The following is a 23,910-nucleotide window of genomic DNA, read 5'->3' as shown; positions in this document are numbered from 1 at the left end:
TCAAAATCCCAAGGATATTGCCAACACCTTTAAAGATTTTTACAAATCTTTATGTAATCTTCAACTAGACAAGAGCACCTACCAACCCACAGAGACAGAAATAAATGAATTCCTAAGAAAAGTTGACCTCCCCTCAATAGATGCAAACTCACTACAGCAAATAAGCAAACCCTTCACTGAGGCTGAAGTACAAGAGGTGATTAAGAAATTGCCTAAACATAAATCCCCGGGGCAGATGGCTTTTCAGCCGAATACTGTCAAGCGTTGTCATCAACACTCACCCCCAGACTAGTAGACCTTTTTAACATAGCTGCACACACAGGTACATTCCCCAGTGAAATGTTACAAGCTATTATAGTGACTATACCAAAACTCGGAAAGGATCCCTCCCTAGCCCAAAATTATAGACCTATCTCGTTACTAAATTCGGACCTAAAAATTTATGCCAAAGTACTGGCAAATAGATTACTGAACATAACCCCCACCCTTATAGGACTAGAACAGGTAGGATTTGTCAAAGGAAGACAGGACCCGGACAGTACCAGGAGAATGATTAACTTAATTAGATATGCAGAAATCACCCGTAAACCCAGTATCTCAAACGCTCACTAAATTTGGCCTAAGCGGTTTCTTACACTCGGCTATCATGTCACTTTATTCAAACCCTTCTGCCAGAGTATATACCTCTGGAATGCTTTCTAAACCCTTCAACCTTACAAATGGTACCTGTCAAGGATGTCCCCTATCCCCTATAGTATTCTCCCTGGCCATAGAACCCTTAGCAGAAATTATTAGAACTACTACTGATATCAAAGGACTCCAAGTAGGACATAAGGAATACAAAATAGGGCTTTTCGCTGACGATATTATCCTTACACTGACCGATCCTGAGACTTTCCTAATCAGAACAACGGAACTTCTACATGATTTGGGGAAAATAACATACTATAAAGTTAACACTTCCAAATGCTATGCCCTGCCACTAAATATACCTGAGAAACGGAAAACCAAACTTAAAGACATATTCCCCTGTACTTGGGACTCGCCTTCTATTACCTATTTGGGTATCCAATTGACTCTCCCTATATCTAATCTATACACTGCCAACTTCCTTCCCCTTCTGGCACAAATACAGACAGAATTCTCTCAAATTTCCAAAATTCATTTAACCTGGGTTGGACATATAGCCACATATTAAATACAAATTCTCCCCAAGCTGCTCTACCTCTTCAGAACTATCCCAATCCCCATTCCACAAAAATTTTTCTCTGACTTGGCTTCACACCTGAATAAATTTATATGGCAAAACAAAAAACCTAGAATAGCATTGACGACCCTATATAAACACAGGAAAATGGGAGGAGGACGACTGCCTAATGCTCATGCCTATTACCGGGCTTCCTTATTGGACCAAATGAAGTATTGGTTCTCCTGCCAAGAGGACAACCTATGGTCCCAAATTGAGCAAGATATAAAACCAGGCCATGACCTGACAGCACTTTTAATAGCATCCACTATCCATCACAAGCCCATAACGCCAAACTACCCAACGATAAAAGCAACACTCGAGGCCTGGTCACTACTGACTAAAAATACATTTTCGGACTAACCGTCTCGTACGCTAGATATACCCCTCACGACCTATGCATACCTCATTAAAAATTTTTCAACCCATCTTTGGAAACAAAAGGGCATTCACTATAATACAGCAGGCTTAGTGAACCCCACTGCATTAGACACATTTATGACTGCGCAAATTAAGCAATGTAATAGGTAAAAACCCAATTACGGCCACAAAAATTCCACTAACCATGTGGGAATTCCTAATGAACAAACACAAACCTACTACTAAAGGAATATGACTGTGCTATAGATACTACAACTTCCATACTATACAGTCCAAACTACCGACCATGCATAAATGGGAAGCGGAATGGCAAAGGTCCTTTACACTGCCACAATGGCTAACAGCTATTAAGTTCAATTGTACATCCTCAGCGTGCGTAGACCATTGGGACAATTCCCATAAAATCCTCTATAGATGGTACATTACCCCCACACCTACACGCTATGTATCCCACCTTATCCCCATTATGCTGGAGGGACTGTCATAATAATGGCAACCTCTTACACGTCTTGTGGTACTGTAAGGTTCTAAAAGACTTTTGGAGAGACGTATTCTCTCTTACCTTAGACACTACTAAATCCCAATGTACCCCCTCTCCAGAACTAGCATTACTCTGCCTGGGGATAGAATCCTTCCCATATAGACACAGGAAGGTAGTGGTACATATACTATATGCTGCTCGCATATCCATATTGGGAAATGGAAATCTACTACTCCTCCAAGTATAAAGGATGTTATCGACAGAGTTAATTCACAGAGCCTCATGGAAAGAATGCTGGCATACAAAGAAGATTGGGTACATATCTATCATAAATTCTGGGATATTTGGCTAGCGCTTCACAATAACCTCTAGAGTTGATAACCTTAATGACCTTGATAAATGGAAACTGATCGCATCTATTGGTGTTATAGCAAAACCGGTGCAGAGGATTAGGAATCAACACTGATGATTTCTTCTATTTTGTTTAGTTATATGTTTAATTGGTTTGGTTGATCAATTGAGGTATATACAAATTGTATTTCTACTACCACATTCTAAACCAGAGTTTCTCAACTCCAGTCCTCAAGGCGCACCAACAGGTCATGTTTTCAGGATTTCCCTCAGATGAAACAGCTGTGGTAATTACTAAGGCAGGGAAACTGATCAAATCACCTGCGCAAAATAATGGTAAGCCTGAAAACATGACCCGTTTGGGCTCCCTGAGGACTGGAGTTGAGAAACACTGTTCTAAACAATGACGAGATTAGAATTAGTATCGCTTGGTTCTGGTAGAATTGTTCTGATCAGAGTTTGTAACCATCCTGGAGCGACCAAATGCCGGGTCGCACTTACAGATCCTGGAAAAGCATACAGATAGCCCGATAACAGTATGTTCCCGATAGGGGTGACGGGCTCTTCGTATTTTCCATCTCTCTTCAACCGGTTTCTCCAGGAACTAACATTCAATTTAGAGACTACAACACTTCTGATTATTCTTTTTATTTTTGTCTACCTATGTTGGGAACCTAATTTACCCAGCCCTGCTTCAATTATTTACTAATGAAAATATTGATATTAATGTACACCAGCTATATTTGTACAATATGACATTTAATAAAATTTCTATAGTTAAAAAAAAAAAAAAGGGCCTGGATTCTTTCCTAGATTCTTTTGGTGGTATTTGATCGCCTCTGCGGTTTTTATTTTTTGAATAAAAAAGCGTATTCTTCTACATATTTTTGGTAAAAAAAAAAAATCACAATAAGCTTATATTGATTGGTTTGTGCAAAAGTTATATCGTCTTCAAAATAGGGGATAGATTTATAGCATTTTTATTATTATTTTTTTTTTTTTACTAGTAATGGCGGCGAACTGCAATTTTTATCGTGAATGCGACATTATGGTGGATGCATCGGACAATTTTGACACATTTTTGGGACCATTGGCTTTAATACAGCGATCAATACTATAAAAATGCATTGATTACTGTAAAAATGTCACTGGCAGTGAAGGGGTTAACACTAGGGGGCGATCTAGGGGTTAACTGTGTTCCCTGAGAGGTGATTCTAACTGAAGGGGGAGGGGACCGACTTGAGGAAGTGATGGATCGTGGTTCCTAGCTAACAGAAACACACAATCTGTCACTCCTGTCAGAACAGAACAGGGAAGTATGTGTTTACACACACTCGTCCCTGTTCTGTCTCTCCTGCTCATGATCGCTCGTAGCTGGCGGTCATCACGACCGTCGGCCATGAGCATCGGCACCCCCGCCGTGCAGCAGGTGCCTGCTATCTTGACCCTGCGAGCCAACATATAGCTACGACTACGACAAGTATAACTGTGGCGGCTGGTCGGGAAGAGGTTAAATTTAACCATATTGCTAGACTTAGAGGCGCCTCTCTTTTTTATACTCAGTTGTGACATGACGCTACTTGTATATTTTAAGACATTGCTTGTATATCAAGTCAAATTTATTTAAAAATTTTGCTTGTCTTGCAAAACGCTCTCAAACCAAGTTACTCTCAAACCAAGGTTTTACTGTACTTATTTTAATCTGTTGTTTTTTTATACCCATGATGATACATTTGAAAAAAGGATTTGATCTGCACAAGTTTTATCATCATTTGTGGATTATGCTTCGAACCACTCTTTTTCCAGAGGAGCTGTTAAAAGGAGGGACACAAAGGGGGTTATTTACGAAAGGCAAATCCACTTTGCACTACAAGTGCAAACTACAAGTGCAAAGTGCACTTGAAATTGCACTGAAAGTGCACTTGAAAGTGCAGTCACTGTAGATCCGAGGGGGACATGCAAGGAAAATAAAAACAGCATTTTAGCTTGCACATGATTGGATGATAAAATCAGCAGAGCTTCCCCTCATTTCAGATCTACCCCTCAGATTCACAGTGACTGCACTTCCAAGTGCACTTTCAATGCAATTTCAAGTGCACTTTGCACTTGTAGTTTGCACTTGTAGTGCAAAGTGGATTTTCTTTCGTAAATAACCCCCATAGTGTGCTAACTAGCCCCAGGAGTTGATGGGCTAAAGCAGTGGTTTCCATACTGTGGCCAGGGGACCAAATGTGGCCCTTTGCTAGCCTTTATCTGGCCCTTTGAGCCCCATCCCTCCCACTTACACCAATAGTGGGGAATAGTTACTTCCACTGACACTAATGATGGGGAATTATTCCTCCAACTAATATCAATGGTGGGGCACTATTCCACCCATTAGAATCAATGACAGTGTACTATTCTTCCCATTGATGCCAATGATGGAGTACTATTCCTTCCACTATTCTCATTGATGCTGGGCCTGGGATATGTTCTACCCCCACTGGTCACAATCCGGCCCCCTTAAAGTCTGAAGGACAGTAAATTGGCCCTTTTTACGAAAAGTTTGGAGACCCCTGAGCTAGAGCATGAAGCAGATTCTGTTAACTAACTAGCGGTCTCACATGAGGGAGTGCAGGAAAGTGAAATCTGAGCTATTTCTCTGTAAGATTAGAATTATTTGAGAAGGCAAATTAATCCACTCATGTAGAAGTGTGTTTTATATATTTTCAAACTTTTCGATATTTTTAATAATAATAATAAAAATATATTCGATATATATTTTTTTTACATTTGTGATGAGGAGAACTTGGGTTAACTTGGGTATGTGTTTTATAAACGTTATGGTTACCTTGTAGAAAAGTGGGGAGTTTTAAAGATGTGGCAACTGAGAGTGGTTGTTTTGGTATGCTAGTTTTTTTAATTTTTTTTTTAATTAAAAGTATAAAAGCTAACTATTGAAAGAATTGTCTCAAGGTCCTGAATACATTCACACAAAAACCTTAAAAAAAAAAAAATCGGGCCGATTGTTTTCACCCTGTAACTGCTCTCTCTCACATTCAGACTCCGCAGCATCTAAAAAGTATACTGGGACTTTTTATTACCACTCTTTGACACTCAATTTTGGGATACACATGGTGTGTAAAAGCAGACAATGTGGTTGTTATTATGCCCTGGTGATTCAAGAACATTTGCATGAACGATCTAATTCCACTCCTTGGACATTGCAGTGTGCTTAATGAACTTTACCCCAAAATACACTTCAGTGTTTATAGTCAGCATCTTGCAAGTTCCTGTTGCCAGACACATGCATCTGAGGTTTATGGCTGGACTGGGCATTCATTGAGCACACTAGTTATACCACCATGCCAGCAGTCCCTCCAGAAGCACATATATTACATCCTATTGAACTTTCACTGGTGGACGAATGAAGGAAGCATTTTTAGATATCCCTGTGAGCTGTGACACTATGACGCAGCCAAGTACCCATTAGAAGACACATTCTTTGGCAAATACTGAGTTTTTATGAGTTGCTATTTCTGCATGGGAATGATCTATGTACTTTGCATTTAGCCGGTATGCCTGCCATGTCCTGCATTTTTGGATTGCCACTTGGTAAACCTAATGGGGTCCTGAGGTACTAGTTGCTTTTTGCCCAGTACCCATAGATGACCAAGTCAGATTGGATTACAACTATTATTGTACAGCGCTATATCTGGAGAATAAGCATATACACATGGATATAAACAAATTTGGTGTTGCTTTTGTTAGCCAGTACACTTGATGTGCCTTTTGGGAGATGCATTACAACATGAAGCACTGCATCTGCTTATTTATGGTTTGAAGTTATGATTCTCAATTTTGCATGGGATTTTATTCCCTTGGGAAGTCCTCTGAGTCTGTGCATTTCGAGTATTGTTGGGAGGAATTTATTATAACTGGAGCAGACAGAATCTGGGGCAGCTATGCATGGCAACCAATTGGCTTCTGTTTTCAGCTTGCTCAGTCAAAGCGGAACATCACCCAAAAGGGGAAGTTGCACTTTTCTGCCTCCTTCCTACCTCCTCAACCACTTTTGGATACTTTTTTTTTTTTTGGGGGGGGGTGCCTGGTTTTGACAGGCACCAGCCCCTACGTCCACTCGGGTTGCCTGAGATCACCCCCCCGCCCCCCTTGAATGCAGTGGGACACATCATAGGTCTAGTGCATACACAGTGGGAAGCTGACTGTGAAACTGCAAGGAGCCATTGCTGGCTTCCCTTAGTAAACATGCCAGAGCCGGGGACCCGATGACAAGTGAAGAGCTGGCCAGTGTGAGGACAGCACTGGAATGTTCATTTATTGAAAGTATCCGTAGCTGCTGACTTTAAATTTTGTTCATACTGGCTGAAGATCCTCTTTAAGCTTTAAAAATGAAAACTAGAAGCTAATTGGTTATCATGCACAGCTCCTCCACATTCTGGATGCTCCAGTTTTAATACATTCTCCAGTGTATATTGCTTACTTGTAATGTTCATTCTTGTTACAGGGACTATTTGGTTAAAATCCATATGAGCAGTTTAATATGAGACTTTAAACATTCCACCATGTTTTTATCTTTTTGTGTATGTAAAAATGTTTTATATTTTGTGATAAATTTAGGGTAGCCTCTTAATTAAGAGTGTACCTTATTGGTTCTTAGACACTTCTTAAACAAAGTTAAATGCAATTTACATTCTACTTTCTTTCAAGTTCCTTCCTGTGTACGTTCCTTCAGAAGAAGAGAAGAAAGATTATTTTCTCTATGCATGCAATGTTCGCAATGTCATGGCAAAGTATGTATCTTATTGTCCTTGTATGTTGATCTAATTACTTTTTTGACTGATTTTTAGAGATGGTAAAATGTGGTTATTTATTTGTAGGGCTTTCTATTATTTTCTGAAATTGGCATGTCTTTACAGTATGTTTCTAACTATACAGTAGTTATGGAATTAAAGTACCTGTAAGCTGTAGTAATTATTTAAGTATGCAGACCCTGCTTTCTAGTTTTGTGGAACCTTTTTCCACAAGGAATGTCTGGAGTAAAATGACCTGGTAAAACCCATGTATTATCTTATCATAACAGCTGTTACGAGAAACATAGACTAAATTAACTGCCCTTAGAGCTCCTGCTGAGGCTAATCTGTAACATGGAATGTAGTTAAACTTTGCAATAATAACTCAAAATAGGCTTTAATTAAAAAACACCATATTTATTTAAGCTGTGTATGAAATGTATACAGTGCATGCTTCTGCACTGTTATGCTTGTATTTTTGAGTGCGTGGGTCATGGTGTCAGTGCTTGGGTCCTCTCCTAGAAAGGTGACAAGGAATTTACTAAAGAACCCATCTCCCTATAGCCTGGTTCATGGCAACACATTGGAAACCCATAAGTCTAATGGTTCACAGATAAAAAACGGTTTTGGGGGCAAAAAACACCCCCTTTTAATCAAAGCTACAGGAAAGTATAGCATATACTGTGTGTATATACACTATATTGTCAAAAGTATTGGGATACCTGCCTTTACATGCACATGAACTTTAATGGCATCCCAATTTTAATTCGTAGGGTACAATATTGAGTTGGCCCACTATTTGCAGCTATAACAGCTTCAACTCTTCTGAGAAGGCTGTCCACAAGGTTTAGGAGTGTGTCTATGGGAATGTTTGACCATTCTTCCAGAAGCAAATTTGTGAGGTCAGGCACTGATGTGGACGAGAATTCATCCCAAAGGTTTTCTATCAGGTTGAGGTCAGGACTTAGGCCAGTCAAGTTCTTCCACCCCAAACTCGCTCATCCATGTCTTTAAAATAGAATACATACATAGAATGGATTAGGCCTCTTTCACATATGCCTTCTGTTTGTTTCACCAGTTACATAGTTACATAGTTACATAGTAGGTGAGGTTGAAAAAAGACACACGTCCATCAAGTCCAACCTATGTGTGTGATTATGTGTCAGTATTACCTTACATATCCCTGTATGTTGCGGTCATTCAGGTGATTATCTAATAGTTTCTTGAAGCTATCAATGCTCCCCGCTGAGACCACCGCCTGTGGAAGGGAATTCCACATCCTTACCGCTCTTACAGTAAAGAACCCTCTACGTAGTTTAAGGTTAAACCTCTTTTCTTCTAATTGTAATGAGTGGCCCAGAGTCTTATTAAACTCTCTTCTGCGAAAAAGTTTTATCCCTATTGTGGGGTCACCAGTACAGTATTTGTAAATTGAAATCATATCCCCTCTCAAGCGTCTCTTCTCCAGAGAGAATAAGTTCAACGCTCGCAACCTTTCCTCATAACTAAGATCCTCCAGACCCTTTATTAGCTTTGTTGCCCTTCTTTGTACTCGCTCCATTTCCAGTACATCCTTCCTGAGGACTGGTGCCCAGAACTGGACAGCATACTCCAGGTGCGGCCGGACCAGAGTCTTGTAGAGCGGGAGAATTATCGTTTTATCTTCTAGTTCAGTCACGTTTTTTCAAAGAAAAAAATGGATCAGTTAACATCAGTTTTTCATCAGTTCTTTACATCCACATAACCACTCGAGTCAAATTTTTGGTTTAAATTAGAGCTGCATGATTCTGGATAAAATGAGAATCACAATTTTTTTGCTTAGAATATTGATCACGATTCTCGCAGTGTAACATCATCTTTCACATTATACAAAAAAAAATTGGGCTGACTTTACTGTTTAGTTTTTTTTTTATTCATGGAAGTGTATTTTTTCCCCAAAAAAATGTATTTGAAAGACTGCTGTGCAAATACCGTATAACATAAAATATTGCAACAACCGCCATTTTCTCAAGGGTCCCTGCTAAAAAAGATATATAATGTTTGGGGGTTCTAAGTAATTTTCTAGCAAACAATACTGATTTTAACTTGTAAGTGTCAGAAAAAGGTTTAGTCTTTAAAATGATTGTAAAGGCTTTTTCGTAGATAACAAACATGTTATACTTACCTCCTCTGTGCAGTTTGTTTTACACAGAGTAGCCTGGATCCTCCTCTTATCGGGTCCCTCTTTGCTGCTCCTGGCTCCTCCTCCTATCAAGTGCCCCTTCAGCCAGCAGCCTACTACAGGGGGCACCCGAGCTGAGTCAGAGCTCCATGTATCCATTCAGACACAGAGCCCTGACCTGGCCCTGCCCCCTCTCTCCCCTGATTGGCTAACTGACTGACAGCTGCGGGAGCCAGTGGCACCACTGCTTTGTCTCAGCCAATCAGGAGGAGTGTCTGGGACAGCTAGACACTCGTGGACATCTCTGGAAAGAGATGGGACTCAGCTAAGTAATTAGGGGGGTGCTGGGGGGTCCTGCAACACACAGAAGTTTTTTTATCTTAATGCATAGAATGGCTTCAAAAATGCTAGTAGTGGTGATTCTGTCACACCTCTCTCCTCCACCCCCTCCTCTTCTTCCTCTATGGCCTCTTCCTCTGCAGATTTGTCCTCAGAACCAGCGGTGCTCCGTAGGCATTTAAGGGGCTACGCAAGCACTCAGGCAAAAATTAATTAGTTAATCACCACTACTAGCATTTTGGAGGCATGGTGGCGGAACAAGCTCCAACAATACTGCACCCTGTCCTGCATCCTTCCCAGCTGCCAGCAGAGTTTCCCAGTGCACAGTGAAAGAAAGGTAATGTCCCTGTCCATGCCTGCTGGACCATGAGTCAGCGGTAATATGCACCTTAGCGCTGACTGCCCTGTCCAACGAGGCCAAGACATTGCCTTCCACATGCCGGTAAAGAGCCAGAATGGCCTTCCATGAAAAGAAATGGTGTTTGGGAACCTGCCATTAAGGTACTGCACATTCCACAAATTCACAAAAGGGGGCAGAGTCTACTAGCTGAAAAGGCAGCATTTGGAGTGCTAGCAATTTAGCCAAGCTAGCATTCAGCCGCTGAGCGTGTGGATGGCTGACTGAATTTCTTTTTTAGCAACTGGGGTAGGGAAATTTGCCTACTACAATTGAATGTTGGTGTAGCGATAGCAGATTGCCCGCAAGTACACGGCACACCTAATTCTACACCTTCATTCCTCTCAGTGCAGGTTTCTGAGAGGACTGAAGGTATAACGGGGTTGGAGACCCCAGCTGATGAGGAGCAAGGAGAGGTCTGCCTTGTTCTTTGGCGTGCGTCTTTTAAGTACTGTTGCCAACGGACTGCAATGGAGGTCGACATATGTCTGGTCAAGCATGTGGTGCCCAAGCGGCTGCTGTTTTGGCCACGCTTGATACGCTTCAGACATATGTTGCAAACATCAATGGTGCAATCTGCTGCACACGTATCAAAAAAGGCCCACACCAAAGAACTTTTCAAAATACGCGGGGAGTCAGCAGCGCCCTGCACATGCGGAGCTCTGCGGTGTGATGCAGTCGGGTGGCTGCCCTTAAGCTGGCCCCTGGAGGGCATCCGGCCTCATTGGAGATGTGCCTCCTTCTCACTTCTATCAGGCACCCACGTAGAGTCAGTGACCTCATTATCCCCTCCCTCCTCATCACTGGAGCAAACCTGGCAGTATGCTGCAGCTGGGGGAACATAAATGCCAGTTTCTTGACCTTCTTGGGCACCCCCCCTCTCTCTGGGCTCACGTTACTGCCTTCCTCAACCTGAGTACCATCATCGGAGCCTTCAAAACGCTGCGCATCCTCCTGCAGCATGCACCCGACACTGTGGTCGAACAGTTCGGGGGACTCCTCCGTGCATGATGGTGAGGCTAGGGAATGAGTAACTGTTGACATTGAGCCGATGGAATAGGCTGCTTTGGCAGCTGCATTGGCAGGCAAACTACTCTGAGCCTGGGTGACAGAGGATGAGGAGGATTAGGAAGGCTTAGTTATCCATTCTACCAACTCTTCTGCATGTTGTGGATCAACACGGCCAGCTGCTGAAAAAAAGGACAAGCATGCCCCACGGCCACTTGCTGAGGATGCACCGTGTCCACGACCAGCACTGTTGACTGTAGACACAGAGTCTGCTTGCCCTCTTTTTAGTGGCCTGTGAGCGTCCGACTCTCCTTGGTGGCCTTCCAGACATGCTGTAAAATTTTATCAGCAAAACACCGCCTGAAGTTTACTAGAAAAAGTACACCAGGAATGGCCTGCAGTCAGATATAGGCTTGGCTAGACTAGAATGCAGTGGATATATATATGTGTAGGAGACGGTATATATATTTTATGCACTGCAGATCACTGAATCACCTGCCTGCCTGCCTGAAAGTATATTTGAAAACGTACACCAGGAATGGCCTGCAGTCAGATATAGGCTTGGCTAGAGAACAATGCAGTGGATATACTGTATATATGTAGGAGACTGTATATATATTTTATGCACTGCAGCTCACTGAATCACCTGCCTGCCAGAAGTATATTAGAAATAGTACACCAGGAACGGCCTGCAGTGAGATATAGCTAAACTCTATGCAGTGGATAGAAATATATATATATACACACACACACACACACACACACATACATATACGAGACTGACTACATATATATATATATATATATATATATATATATATATATATATATATATATATATTAAATACACTGCAGCTAACTGAATCACCTGCCTGCCTGAAGTATATTAGAAACAGGAATGGCCTGCAGTCAGCTCTAGCTAAACTGGATACGATAGATAGATAGATAGATAGATAGATAGATAGATAGATAGATAGATAGATAGATAGATAGATAGATAGATAGATAGATTATTATTATTATACAGTATTTATATAGCGCCAACAGTTTACGTAGCGCTTTACAACTTGAGGATAGACAGTACAAGTACAATACAATTTGATACAGTAGGAATCAGAGGGCCCTGCTCCTTAGAGCTTACAATCTAAGATAGATAGATAGATACACATACATACATACACTAAATACACTGCCGCTAAATCTAAATGAAATTACACTCTCTCTCGGTCAATGCCAGCAACACACTACACAGGGCCGACGTGCAGGTGGCCTTATATAGTGTGGGGCATGGACCTAACCCCCTGAGCCATAATTGGCCAAAGGCACCCTATGGCTCTCTTTGCTGACGGCGCTGTGATTGGCCAAAACATGCGGGTCATAGTGCATGCTTGGCCAATCATCAGACAGCAATGCACTGCGATGTCAGAGTGCATTATGGGGCGTGACGCGCTGCTCCAATTTGGCACGAGTGCCCCATAATGTTCATATTTTGATGAACGATCGAACAGCCAATGTTCGAGTCAAACTCATGTTCGACCCGAACATAAAGCTCATCCCTAATCTACAGACTGAAGTTCATTTCTTTGATCTAAGAACCAAGAGATACTTGTATCTCTTCATTATCTCTACATTGTATCTCTTCATTATCTCTCTGTGTTGAGAAATGTCTTTTTTTTGACAGCTCTGGCTCTGCACTGTTTATAGAAAAAAAAAAGCTGACAATTACATTTAAGGCTAGGTTCACACTGCTGCGAATTTTCTTGCGAATTTGAGCCGTTGCGATGTCTCAAATTCGCAAGTCATGTAAATTACATAGATTAACATTATTGCCATGCACATCAATGCATTGTGAATATAACCTGTGGGAAAAAAAGGTCCTGTGAGAGTTTGATCCATATGCAATGCGAATTCAGCTCCATAGACTTCAATTGAATTTGCAATGAAAACGCAATAGGACATTCACATCATTGCTATATTCATTTTTTTGCTTCCCCCTCCAACTCCTCCCATCCATTTCCTCTCACACCCCCACTCTTCCCCTCACTAACTCACATCCTGTTTTCTCCATGTGCTGTGCTGTTCAGTCATATTTCATACCAAAATGGCCAACAGGCACACAAAGACTGGCATAGAGAATGAAGATCTTATAAGGCTGGTCCAACAAAGGCAATACCTCTGGGACTGCAGGGACCCACGTCATAAAGATACTAGGAAGAAGAACCAAGGATGGCAGAAGATAGTCAAGATCCTGTTTCCAGAGTGGGACAACCTGACACCTAATGTCCAGAAAGACCTGCGTAAGTACTATTGCCCCCTGCACTCTGTGCTTAGCTTGGTTACAAATGATGTTATGGTTAGGCTTCGTATTAGGGTTGAGATTAGGGTTATGGTTAGCTTGGCTACAATTAGTGTTAGGGTTAGGGTTCGGATTAGGGTTGAGATTAGGGTTAGGGTTAGCCTGGTTACAATTAGTGTTAGGATTTGGATTAGGGTTGAGATTAGGGTTAGGATTAGCCTGGTTACAACTAGTGTTAGGGTTCGGATTAGGGTTGGGATTAGGGTTAGCTTGGTTACAATTAATGTTAGGGTTAGGGTTCAGATTAGGGTTAGCCTGGTTACAATTAGTGTTAGGGTTCGGATTAGGGTTGTGATTAGGGTTAGGGTTAGCCAGGTTACAATTAGTGTTAGGGTTCTGATTAGGGTTGAGATTAGGGTTAGCCTGGTTACAATTAGGGTTAGGGTTCGGATTAGGGTTGAGATTAGGGTTGGGGTTAGCCTGGTTACAATTAGTGTTAGGGTTAGGGTTCAGATTAGGGTTGAGATTAGCGTTAGGGTTAGCCTGGTTACAATTAGTGTTAGGGTTCAGATTAGGGTTGAGATTAGGGTTAGGGTTAGCCTGGTTACAATTAGTGTTAGGGTTCGAATTAGGGTTAGGGTTAGCCTGGTTACAATTAGGTTTAGGGTTTGGATTAGGGTTGAGATTAGGGTTAGGGTTAGTCTGGTTACAATTAGGGTTCGGATTAGGGTTGAGATTAGAGTTAGGGTTAGCTTGGTTACAATTAGGGTTAGGGTTCAGATTAGGGTTGAGATTAGGGTTAGGGTTAGCCTGGTTACAATTAGGGTTAGGGTTCGGATTAGGGTTGAGATTAGGGTTAGGGTTAGCTTGGTTACAATTAGTGTTAGGGTTTGGATTAGGGTTTAGATTAGGGTTAGGGTTAGCCTGGTTACAATTAGTGTTAGGGTTAGGGTTTGGATTAGGGTTGAGATTAGGGTTAGCGTTAGTCTGGTTACAATTAGGGTTCGGATTAGGGTTGAGATTAGGGTTAGGGTTAGCTTGGTTACAATTAGGGTTAGGGTTCAGATTCGGGTTGAGATTAGGGTTAGGGTTAGCCTGGTTACAATTGAGGTTAGGGTTTGGATTAGGGTTGAGATTAGGGTTAGGGTTAGCTTGGTTACAATTAGTGTTAGGGTTTAGATTAGGGTTAGGGTTAGCCTGGTTACAATTAGTGTTAGGGTTAGGGTTCAGATTAGGGTTGAGATTAGGGATAGGGTTAGCCTGGTTACAATTAGTATTAGATTTAGGGTTAGCTTGGTTATTGCTATGGTTATCTGTATTAGTGATATGGTATTTGAAGATCTATATGTACACAAATACACACACACACCCTGTAAAATAATGACAAGACACACATGTGAACTGTAGCTAATGTAATATTTTATTTCACCCAAATGTAATTTAACACCATGTAGTATGTTCAGCAGAGTACAGTGTTTTAAATTTTTAAGCCTCAATTGGATCTAGCTGCCATGATAGCTGCCCATTTTCTGACATAAAGTACTCTGTGAAGTCCTGGCGAACATTTTCCCCACTGTAGTTGCCACGGGTTCCGATCCACGTTGGCTCCTCAAGGTCATGCATCAAAGTGTCCTCAAATATGTATCCATCTTGAGCATGAACAAAATTGTGCAATGCACAGGCTGCTTGCACTGCACTGAGGGCGTGCTCCATACTCAGGCAGATAGATGAGTGCAAGAAAGGCCACTTATTAGCAAGTATGCCAAAAACACACTCCACTACACGTCTTGCCCTTGTCAGTCGGTAATTAAATACCCTCTTTTCAATGGTAAGTCCTCTTTTGGCATATGGCCGTAGAAGTTGCTCAGATATAGGAAATGCCTCATCCCCAAAGACATAAGGCTCCAGAGGTTGATTGGTTCCAGGAAGTGGTTGATTATCAGGAAGGTTCAATGTGTTTTCACGAAGCATCTTGCCAAACAATGAATGAGAGAAGATGCTTGAGTCAGAGCTACTTCTATATGAACCAATATCCACATAGGTTAATGAATAATTGGCATCAGCCACCGCCATTAAAACAAATGAGAAATACTTTTTATAATTAAAGTATTTTGAGCCACTACAAATTGGGCTGATTATTCTGATGTGCTTTCCATCTACTGCACCCACAAAATTTGGGAAATTGCACCGCTGCCAAAAAACTTTGGCTATTTTAGCCCAGTCTTCCCTAGTCGGCTTCTTCATTACCAACTCTTTTAACACTTGCCAGATAGCTGCACAGGTTTCATGCACAATCGAACTCACTGTCGATTTTCCCAGTTTGTATTCGAATTGTAAACTAGCAAATGAATTGCCGGTAGCTAGGTACCTGAAAGGAAAGAGAAGCATAATTAATAGTGTTCCTACTTTTTTCACAATTTTCGCTCTCAAGACGAGATGGCGGAGTCTACGTGACACGTATACAAAGTATGTGAGAAATCAGTGGCAGAGCAAGAGTGGCTCAGCTGCCTCAAGAAAAAAGCCCTATGCCTTTGCTGGCTACCTGACTTTTCTAAAACCAGTCCTGGAACTGCAGAAGTAAGCAATTATTAACTATCCCTCCCTCCCTCCTTCTCACCCTCACTCCTTCCTTCCCTATACCTCCTCAATCTACCTCATTTACATTTTAGTTTGTTGTGTCCAAGATATAAATTACCCTCTATTTACACAATAATTTATTGGTAAACTTTTATATGTTACAGCACCGAATCCAGTTGACAGGAGGAAGTTATGGTTCCGGAAGACCAAGTCGAAGCTCTTGCTGAGGAGGAAAGTGTGGGCTGTAGCCCTTTGCTCCAGTCTCCAATAGAGCAGTCTGGTCAGGAGGAGCCCTTTGCTGCTGAAGCTTCAACGGCTCCCATCCAATCACAGTCAGAACAGCATACTATTAATCCTGTACTGCAAAGATCTAATAGGCACTCCCAAAAAACAGGAGAGCTCCATTGCAAGAGGAGGATGATAGCACTGGGCAGCTGCTAAGCATTGTGTCTGGAATTTCACAACAAATGGAGGCACAGCGCTGCCCTCACACTCTATTCATAATGAGTTTACTTCCTCTTGTACAACAGGTCCCAGAGGATAGATATTTTGCAATGTGAATGGCTGTCCAGCAGTGCATATACCCATTCACTGTTCCCAGACAGCCGTCATTATCCAACCATCCTCCTCCACCCCAAAAAGTACCAAACCCTTACCCTTTGAGCTTTGAAAATTTAACAAGTAATTATGACATCAATACTTTGGACATCCCACGTCCCATTCTGTCACCTATTCCTACTGTGATTTCTCCCCCTGTCAGGCCTCTAAATATCACACCACCAATGCCCCCCACCAATTCTGAAATCTCCATAAACATCAGACCACCCAATCTACCCATTGTACAGCCTTCTATATCAAGAGAAGCCCATAGCGGCAACTATTACACCACATTACCTCCCGTGTCCTCCAATAATCCTCCAGTGGCCTCTACCATCCCTTGAATGGCCTCCAGGGAGCCTCTTATTGATTCACAATACGGCACCCAATCCAGACAGCAAACATATTGTAATTATTTGAGTGCACCTTTGCCGAAATACTCTGAGGTCCCTGGGCCGAGTTCTGATGTAAACGCAAAGTACAATATGCATAATATTTCAAAAAAGGGCGCAGAGACTTTTTATAATCTGTGAAGACTATTGTTTTATTTTGTGTTTGTTTCTTTCTGTTAATATTATATTTCTGGTACAGTTACATGTTATTTAGGATGCTACATATTTCCGAACAGGGTGCCGATACCTTTCATTTTCTGTGAAGACTATCCTTTTATTAAGCATTTGTTTATTGATGATAATATTAAATTTCTGCTACTGTTACATCATTTTAATACTTTACATTCTCATAAAAATGTTTACAGCCTTTTTTGACTTACCAAAAATTTAAATAAAAAAAAAAATTTACTATAGGATACTTTGCAGTGGTTTCCTTTTTTCTATGAGAATAGGTATTATATCTTACCTTAAGGTTACTAGTAATTGCTCTGCTGGTTCCACACTCTTCCTGAAGTTGGTGTTCTGATGTTCCAAATAGCTGTAGGTCAGTCGTAGCAATTGGTCAAAGCTAAAATGTATATATATACAAAAAGGGTTGAGATTACATAGATACGTGAAGATTAATTAGATGAGAAAGTGGGGTGAAAGGGAGGATAGCTAGGATATATTTGAAAAATTTATTGAGGAGAGGGAGGGAGGATAGATGAGAAGAGGGATGTACTGTGGCTTAGGGAGGGCGAGGGATAGTGGGGGGAGGTATGTTATGGTTATAGTTATGCCTCTGTTTAATTTTAGGGTTAAGCCTAACCGGACTCCAAACACTAACACCTGCCATAACCTCTACCCTAACCCTAACATCAACCCTAATCCTAACCCTAACCTAAACCCTAACCTTAACATAACCCTGAGGATTTGTGTTAACATTGGTGTTAGAGTTAGGGCTATGGTTCAGGTTAGGGTTAGGATTGGGATTAGGGTTAGGATTACGGTTAGGGTTAGGGTTAGAATTCCGGTTAGGGTTAGAGCTGAGATTAGGGTTAGGATTCTGGTTAGGATAAGGGTTAGGATTCCGGTCAGGGTTAGGATTGGGGTTAGGGTTGGGATTGGGTTGGGAATAGGGTTAGGATTAGGGTTAGGATTCCGGTTAGAGTTGAAATTAGGGTTAGGATTCTGGTTAGGGTTAGAGCTGGGATTAGGGTTAGGATTCCGGTTAGGACTGGGATTAGGGTTAGGATTCCGGTTAGGTTTGGGATTAGGGTTAGGATTAGGGTTGGGATTAGGGTTGGGATTCTGGTTAGGGTTGGGATTAGGGTTAGGATTCCGGTTAGGGTTAGGGTTGGGATTAGGGTTAGGATTCTGGTTAGGGTTAAGGTTAGGGTTGGGATTAGGGTTAGAATTCCGGTTAGGTTTAGGGTTGGGATTAGGGTTAGGAATCCGGTTGGGATTAGGGTTGGGATTAGGGTTAGGGTTGGGATTCTGGTTAGGGTTGGGATTAGGGTTAGGGTACAGTTAGGATTAGAGTTGGGATTAGGGTTGGGATTAGGGTTAGGGTTGGGGTTAGGATTCAGGTTAGGGTTGGGATTAGGGTTAGGATTCCGGTTAGGGTTGGGGATAGGGTTAGGATTCCGGTTAGAGTTAGGGTTGGGGTTAGGATTCCGGTTAGGGTTAGGGTTGGGATTGGGGTTAGGATTCCGGTTAGGGTTAGGGTTGGGATTGGGGTTAGGATTCTGGTTAGGGTTGGGATTAGGGTTAGGATTCAGGTTAGGGTTGGGGTTAGGATTAGGATTGGATTAGGGTTAGGGTTGGGGATAGGGTTGGGATGAGGGTTAGGATTCTGGTTAGGGATAGGGATGGGATTAGGGTTAGGGTTGAGATTAGGGTTAGGACTCCAGTTAGGGTTGGGATTAGGGTTAGGATTCGGTTTAGGATTCTGGTTAGGGTTGGGATTAAGGTTAGGATTCCGGTTAGGGTTAGAGCTGGGATTAGGGTTAGGATTCTGGTTAGGGTTGGGATTAGGGTCAGGATTAGGGTTGGATTAGGGTTAGGATTCCGGTTAGGGTTGGGATTAGGGTTAGGATTAGGGTTAGGATTCCAGTTAGGGTTGGGATTAGGGTTAGGGTTGGGATTAGGGTTAGGATTCCGGTTAGGGTTGGGATTAGGGTTAGGATTCCGGTTAAGGTTAGGGTTGGGATTAGGGTTAGGATTCCGGTTAGGGTTAGGATTCTGGTTAGGGTTGGGATTAGGGGTAGGATTCCGGACAGGGTTAGGATTAGGGTTAGAATTCTGGTTAGGGTTGGGATTAGGGTTAGGATTCTGGTTAGGGTTGGGACTAGGGTTAGGATTCCGGTTAGGGTTGGGATTAGGGTTAGGATTCTGGTTAGGGTTAGGGTTGGGATTAGGGTTAGGATTCCGGTTAGGATTAGGGTTAGGGTTGGGATTAGAGTTGGGATTAGGGTTAGGGTTGGGATTAGGGTTAGGGTTGGGATTCCGGTTAAGGTTAGGGTTGGGGTTAGGATTGGGATTACAGTTAGGATTCCGGATAGGGTTAGGGTTGGGATTAGGGTTAGGATACCGGTTAGGGTTAGAGTTGGGAGTAGGATTAGGGTTGCAATTAGGGTTAGGATTCTGGTTTGGGTTAGGATTCCGGTTAGGGTTAGGTTTGGGATTATTGTTAGGATTCTGGTTAGGGTTGGGATTAGGGTTGGGGTTAGGGTTAGGATTCCGGTTAGGGTTAGAGCTGGGATTAGGGTAAGGATTCCGGTTAGGGTTGGGATTGGGGTTAGGATTCCGGTTAGGGTTGGGATTAGGGTTAGGATTCAGGTTAGGGTAGGGATTAGGATTGGATTAGGGTTAGGGTTGGGATGAGGGTTAGGATTCTGGTTAGGGATAGGGTTGGGATTAGGGTTGGGATTAGGGTTAGGGTTGAGATTAGGGTTAGGACTCCAGTTAGGGTTGGGATTAGGCTTAGGATTCCGGTTAGGGTTGGGTTGGGATTAGGGTTAGGATTAGGTTTAGGATTCTGGTTAGGGTTGGGATTAAGGTTAGGATTCCGGTTAGGGTTAGAGCTGGGATTAGGGTTAGGATTCTGGTTAGGGTTGGGATTAGGGTCAGGATTAGGGTTGGATTAGGGTTAGGATTCCGGTTAGGGTTAGGGTTGGGATTAGGGTTAGGATTAGGGTTAGGATTCCAGTTAGGGTTGGGATTAGGGTTAGGGTTGGGATTAGGGTTAGGATTCTGGTTAGGGTTAGGATTGGGATTAGGGTTAGGATTCTGGTTAAGGTTAGGGTTGGGATTAGGGTTAGGCTTCTGGTTAGGGTTAGGATTCTGGTTAGGGTTGGGATTAAGGGTAGGATTCCGGATAGGGTTAGGATTAGGGTTAGGATTCTGGTTAGGGTTAGGGTTGGGACTAGGGTTAGGATTCCGGTTAGGGTTGGGATTAGGGTTAGGATTCTGGTTAGGGTTAGGGATTAGGGTTAGGATTCCGGTTAGGGTTGGGATTAGAGTTGGGATTAGGGTTAGGGTTGGGATTAGGGTTGGGGTTAAGGTTAGGGTTGGGGTTAGGGTTGGGATTACGGTTAGGATTCCGGATAGGGTTAGGGTTGGGATTAGGGTTAGGATACCGCTTAGGGTTAGAGTTGGGAGTAGGGTTAGGGTTGCGATTAGGGTTAGGATTCTGGTTAGGGTTAGGATTCAGGTTAGGGTTAGGTTTGGGATTATTATTATATTATTATAGGATTCTGGTTAGGGTTGGGGTTAGAGTTAGGATTCCGGTTAGAGTTAGGATTAGGGTTATTATTAGGGTTAGGATTAGGGTTAGGATTTCAGTTATCGTTAGAGCTGGGATTAAGGTTAAGATTCCGGTTAGGGTTAGGGTTGGGATTAGGGTTAGGATTAGGGTTAGGATTCCAGTTAGGATTGGGATTAGGGTTAGGGTTGGGATTAGGGTTAGGATTCTGGTTAGGGTTAGGGTTGGGATTAGGGTTAGGATTCTGGTTAAGGTTAGGGTTGGGATTAGGGTTAGGGTTCCGGTTAGGGTTAGGATTCTGGTTAGGGTTGGGATTAGGGGTAGGATTCCGGATAGGGTTAGGATTAGGGTTAGGATTCTGGTTAGGGTTAGGGTTGGGATTAGGGTTAGGATTCTGGTTAGGGTTAGGGTTGGGACTAGGGTTAGGATTCCGGTTAGGGTTGGGATTAGGGTTAGGATTCTGGTTAGGGTTAGGGATTAGGGTTAGGATTCCGGTTAGGGTTAGGGTTGGGATTAGAGTTGGGATTAGGGTTAGGGTTGGGATTAGGGTTAGGGTTGGGATTCCAGTTAAGGTTAGGGTTGGGGTTAGGGTTGGGATTACGGTTAGGATTCCGGATAGGGTTAGGGTTGGGATTAGGGTTAGGATACCGCTTAGGGTTAGAGTTGGGAGTAGGGTTAGGGTTGCGATTAGGGTTAGGATTCTGGTTAGGGTTAGGATTCAGATTAGGGTTAGGTTTGGGATTATTATTATATTATTATAGGATTCTGGTTAGGGTTGGGGTTAGGGTTAGGATTCCGGTTAGAGTTAGGATTAGGGTTATTATTAGGGTTAGGATTAGGGTTAGGATTTCAGTTATCGTTAGAGCTGGGATTAAGGTTAAGATTCCGGTTAGGGTTAGGGTTGGGATTAGGGTTAGGATTCCGGTTAGGGTTGGGATTAGGGTTAGGATTCAGGTTAGGGTTGGGGATAGAGTTGGGATTAGGGTTAGGATTCCGGTTAGGGTTAGGATTCTGGTTAGGGATAGGGTTGGGATTAGGGTTGGGATTAGGGATTAGGGTTAGGGTTGGGATTAGGGTTAGGACTCCAGTTTGGGTTGGGATTAGGGTTAGGTTTCCAGTTAGGGTTGGATTGGGATTAGGGTTAGGATTAGGGTTAGGGTTATGATTCCGGTTAGGGTTGGGATTAGGGTTAGGATTCTGGTTAGGGTTAGAGCTGGGATTAGGGTTAGGATTATGGTTAGGGTTGGGATTAGGGTTAGGATTCCAGTTAGGGTTGGGATTAGGGTTAGGATTCCGGTTAGGGTTCGGTTTAGGGTTAGGATTCTGGTTAGGGTTGGGATTAGGGTTAGGATTCTGGTTAGGGTTAGGGATTAGGGTTAGGATTCCGGTTAGGGTTAGGGTTGGGATTAGAGTTGGGATTAGGGTTAGGGTTGGGATTAGGGTTAGGGTTGGGATTCCGGTTAAGGTTAGGGTTGGGGTTAGGGTTGGGATTACGGTTAGGATTCCGGATAGGGTTAGGGTTGGGATTAGGGTTAGGATACCGCTTAGGGTTAGAGTTGGGAGTAGGGTTAGGGTTGCGATTAGGGTTAGGATTCTGGTTAGGGTTAGGATTCAGATTAGGGTTAGGTTTGGGATTATTATTATATTATTATAGGATTCTGGTTAGGGTTGGGGTTAGGGTTAGGATTCCGGTTAGAGTTAGGATTAGGGTTATTATTAGGGTTAGGATTAGGGTTAGGATTTCAGTTATCGTTAGAGCTGGGATTAAGGTTAAGATTCCGGTTAGGGTTAGGGTTGGGATTAGGGTTAGGATTCCGGTTAGGGTTGGGATTAGGGTTAGGATTCAGGTTAGGGTTGGGGATAGAGTTGGGATTAGGGTTAGGATTCCGGTTAGGGTTAGGATTCTGGTTAGGGATAGGGTTGGGATTAGGGTTGGGATTAGGGATTAGGGTTAGGGTTGGGATTAGGGTTAGGACTCCAGTTTGGGTTGGGATTAGGGTTAGGTTTCCAGTTAGGGTTGGATTGGGATTAGGGTTAGGATTAGGGTTAGGGTTAGGATTCCGGTTAGGGTTGGGATTAGGGTTAGGATTCTGGTTAGGGTTAGAGCTGGGATTAGGGTTAGGATTATGGTTAGGGTTGGGATTAGGGTTAGGATTCCAGTTAGGGTTGGGATTAGGGTTAGGATTCCGGTTAGGGTTCGGTTTAGGGTTAGGATTCTGGTTAGGGTTGGGATTAGGGTTAGGGTTGGGATTAGGGTTAGGATTCCAGTTAGGGTTAGGGTTGGGATTAGGGTTAGGATTCCGGTTAAGGTTAGGGTTGGGATTAGGGTTAGGTTTCCAGTTAGGGTTAGGGTTGGGATTAGGGTTAGCAATTAGGATTAGGGTTAGGATTCCGGTTAGGGTTGGGATTAGGGTTAGGATTCTGGTTAGGGTTGGGATTAGGGTTAGGATTCTGGTTAGGGTTAGAGCTGGGATTAGGGTTAGGATTAGGGTTGGGATTAGGGTTAGGATTCCAGTTAGGGTTAGGATTAGGGTTGGGATTAGGGTTAGGCTTGGGATTAGGGTTAGGGTTGGGATTCCAGTTAAGGTTAGGGTTGGGATTAGGGTTAGTGTTGGGATTACGGTTAGGATTCCAGTTAGGGTTAGGGTTGGGATTAGGGTTAAGGTTATAATACCGGTTAGGGTTAGAGTTGGGATTAGAGTTAGGGTTGGGATTAGGGTTAGGATTAGGGTTAGGGTTGGGATTAGAGTTAGGGTTGGGGTTAGGATTCCGGTTAGGGTTAGGGTTTGGATTAGGGTTAGGATTCCGGTTAGGGTTAGGATTCTGGTTAGAGTTAGGATTAGAGTTGGGGTTAGAGTTAGGGTTAGGATTCCAGGTAAGGTTAGAGCTGGGATTAGGGTTAGGATTCCGGTTAGGGTTAGGGTTAAGGTTAGGATTCCGGTTAGGGTTGGGATTAGGGTTAGGATTCAGGTTAGGTTTGTGGTTAGGATTAGGGTTATTATTAGGGTTAGGATTAGGATTTCAGTTATCGTTAGAGCTGGGATTAAGGTTAAGATTCCGGTTAGGTTTAGGGTTGGGATTAGGGTTAGGATTCCGGTTAGGGTTGGGATTAGGGTTAGGATTCAGGTTAGGGTTGGGGATAGAGT

General features: G+C 42.8%; 1 protein-coding gene across 5 annotated transcripts in view; it reads left to right on the top strand.

Annotated features, from left to right (window-relative positions):
• The window catches only part of LPCAT2 (lysophosphatidylcholine acyltransferase 2), a 521,286-nt gene that overhangs the window by 305,383 nt on the left and 191,993 nt on the right, over positions 1-23,910 (top strand). For all 5 annotated transcript variants that reach the window (XM_073605020.1, XM_073605019.1, XM_073605022.1 and 2 more), the window contains one exon: positions 7,170-7,252. In XM_073605020.1, the coding sequence (XP_073461121.1) occupies positions 7,170-7,252 (83 nt within the window). The remainder of the gene's footprint in view (positions 1-7,169; positions 7,253-23,910) is intronic.

This window comes from Aquarana catesbeiana, linkage group LG11, assembly GCF_042186555.1.
Source record: "Aquarana catesbeiana isolate 2022-GZ linkage group LG11, ASM4218655v1, whole genome shotgun sequence".
NCBI lineage: Eukaryota > Metazoa > Chordata > Amphibia > Anura > Ranidae > Aquarana > Aquarana catesbeiana.
This window is presented reverse-complemented; position numbering and strand designations above follow the sequence as displayed.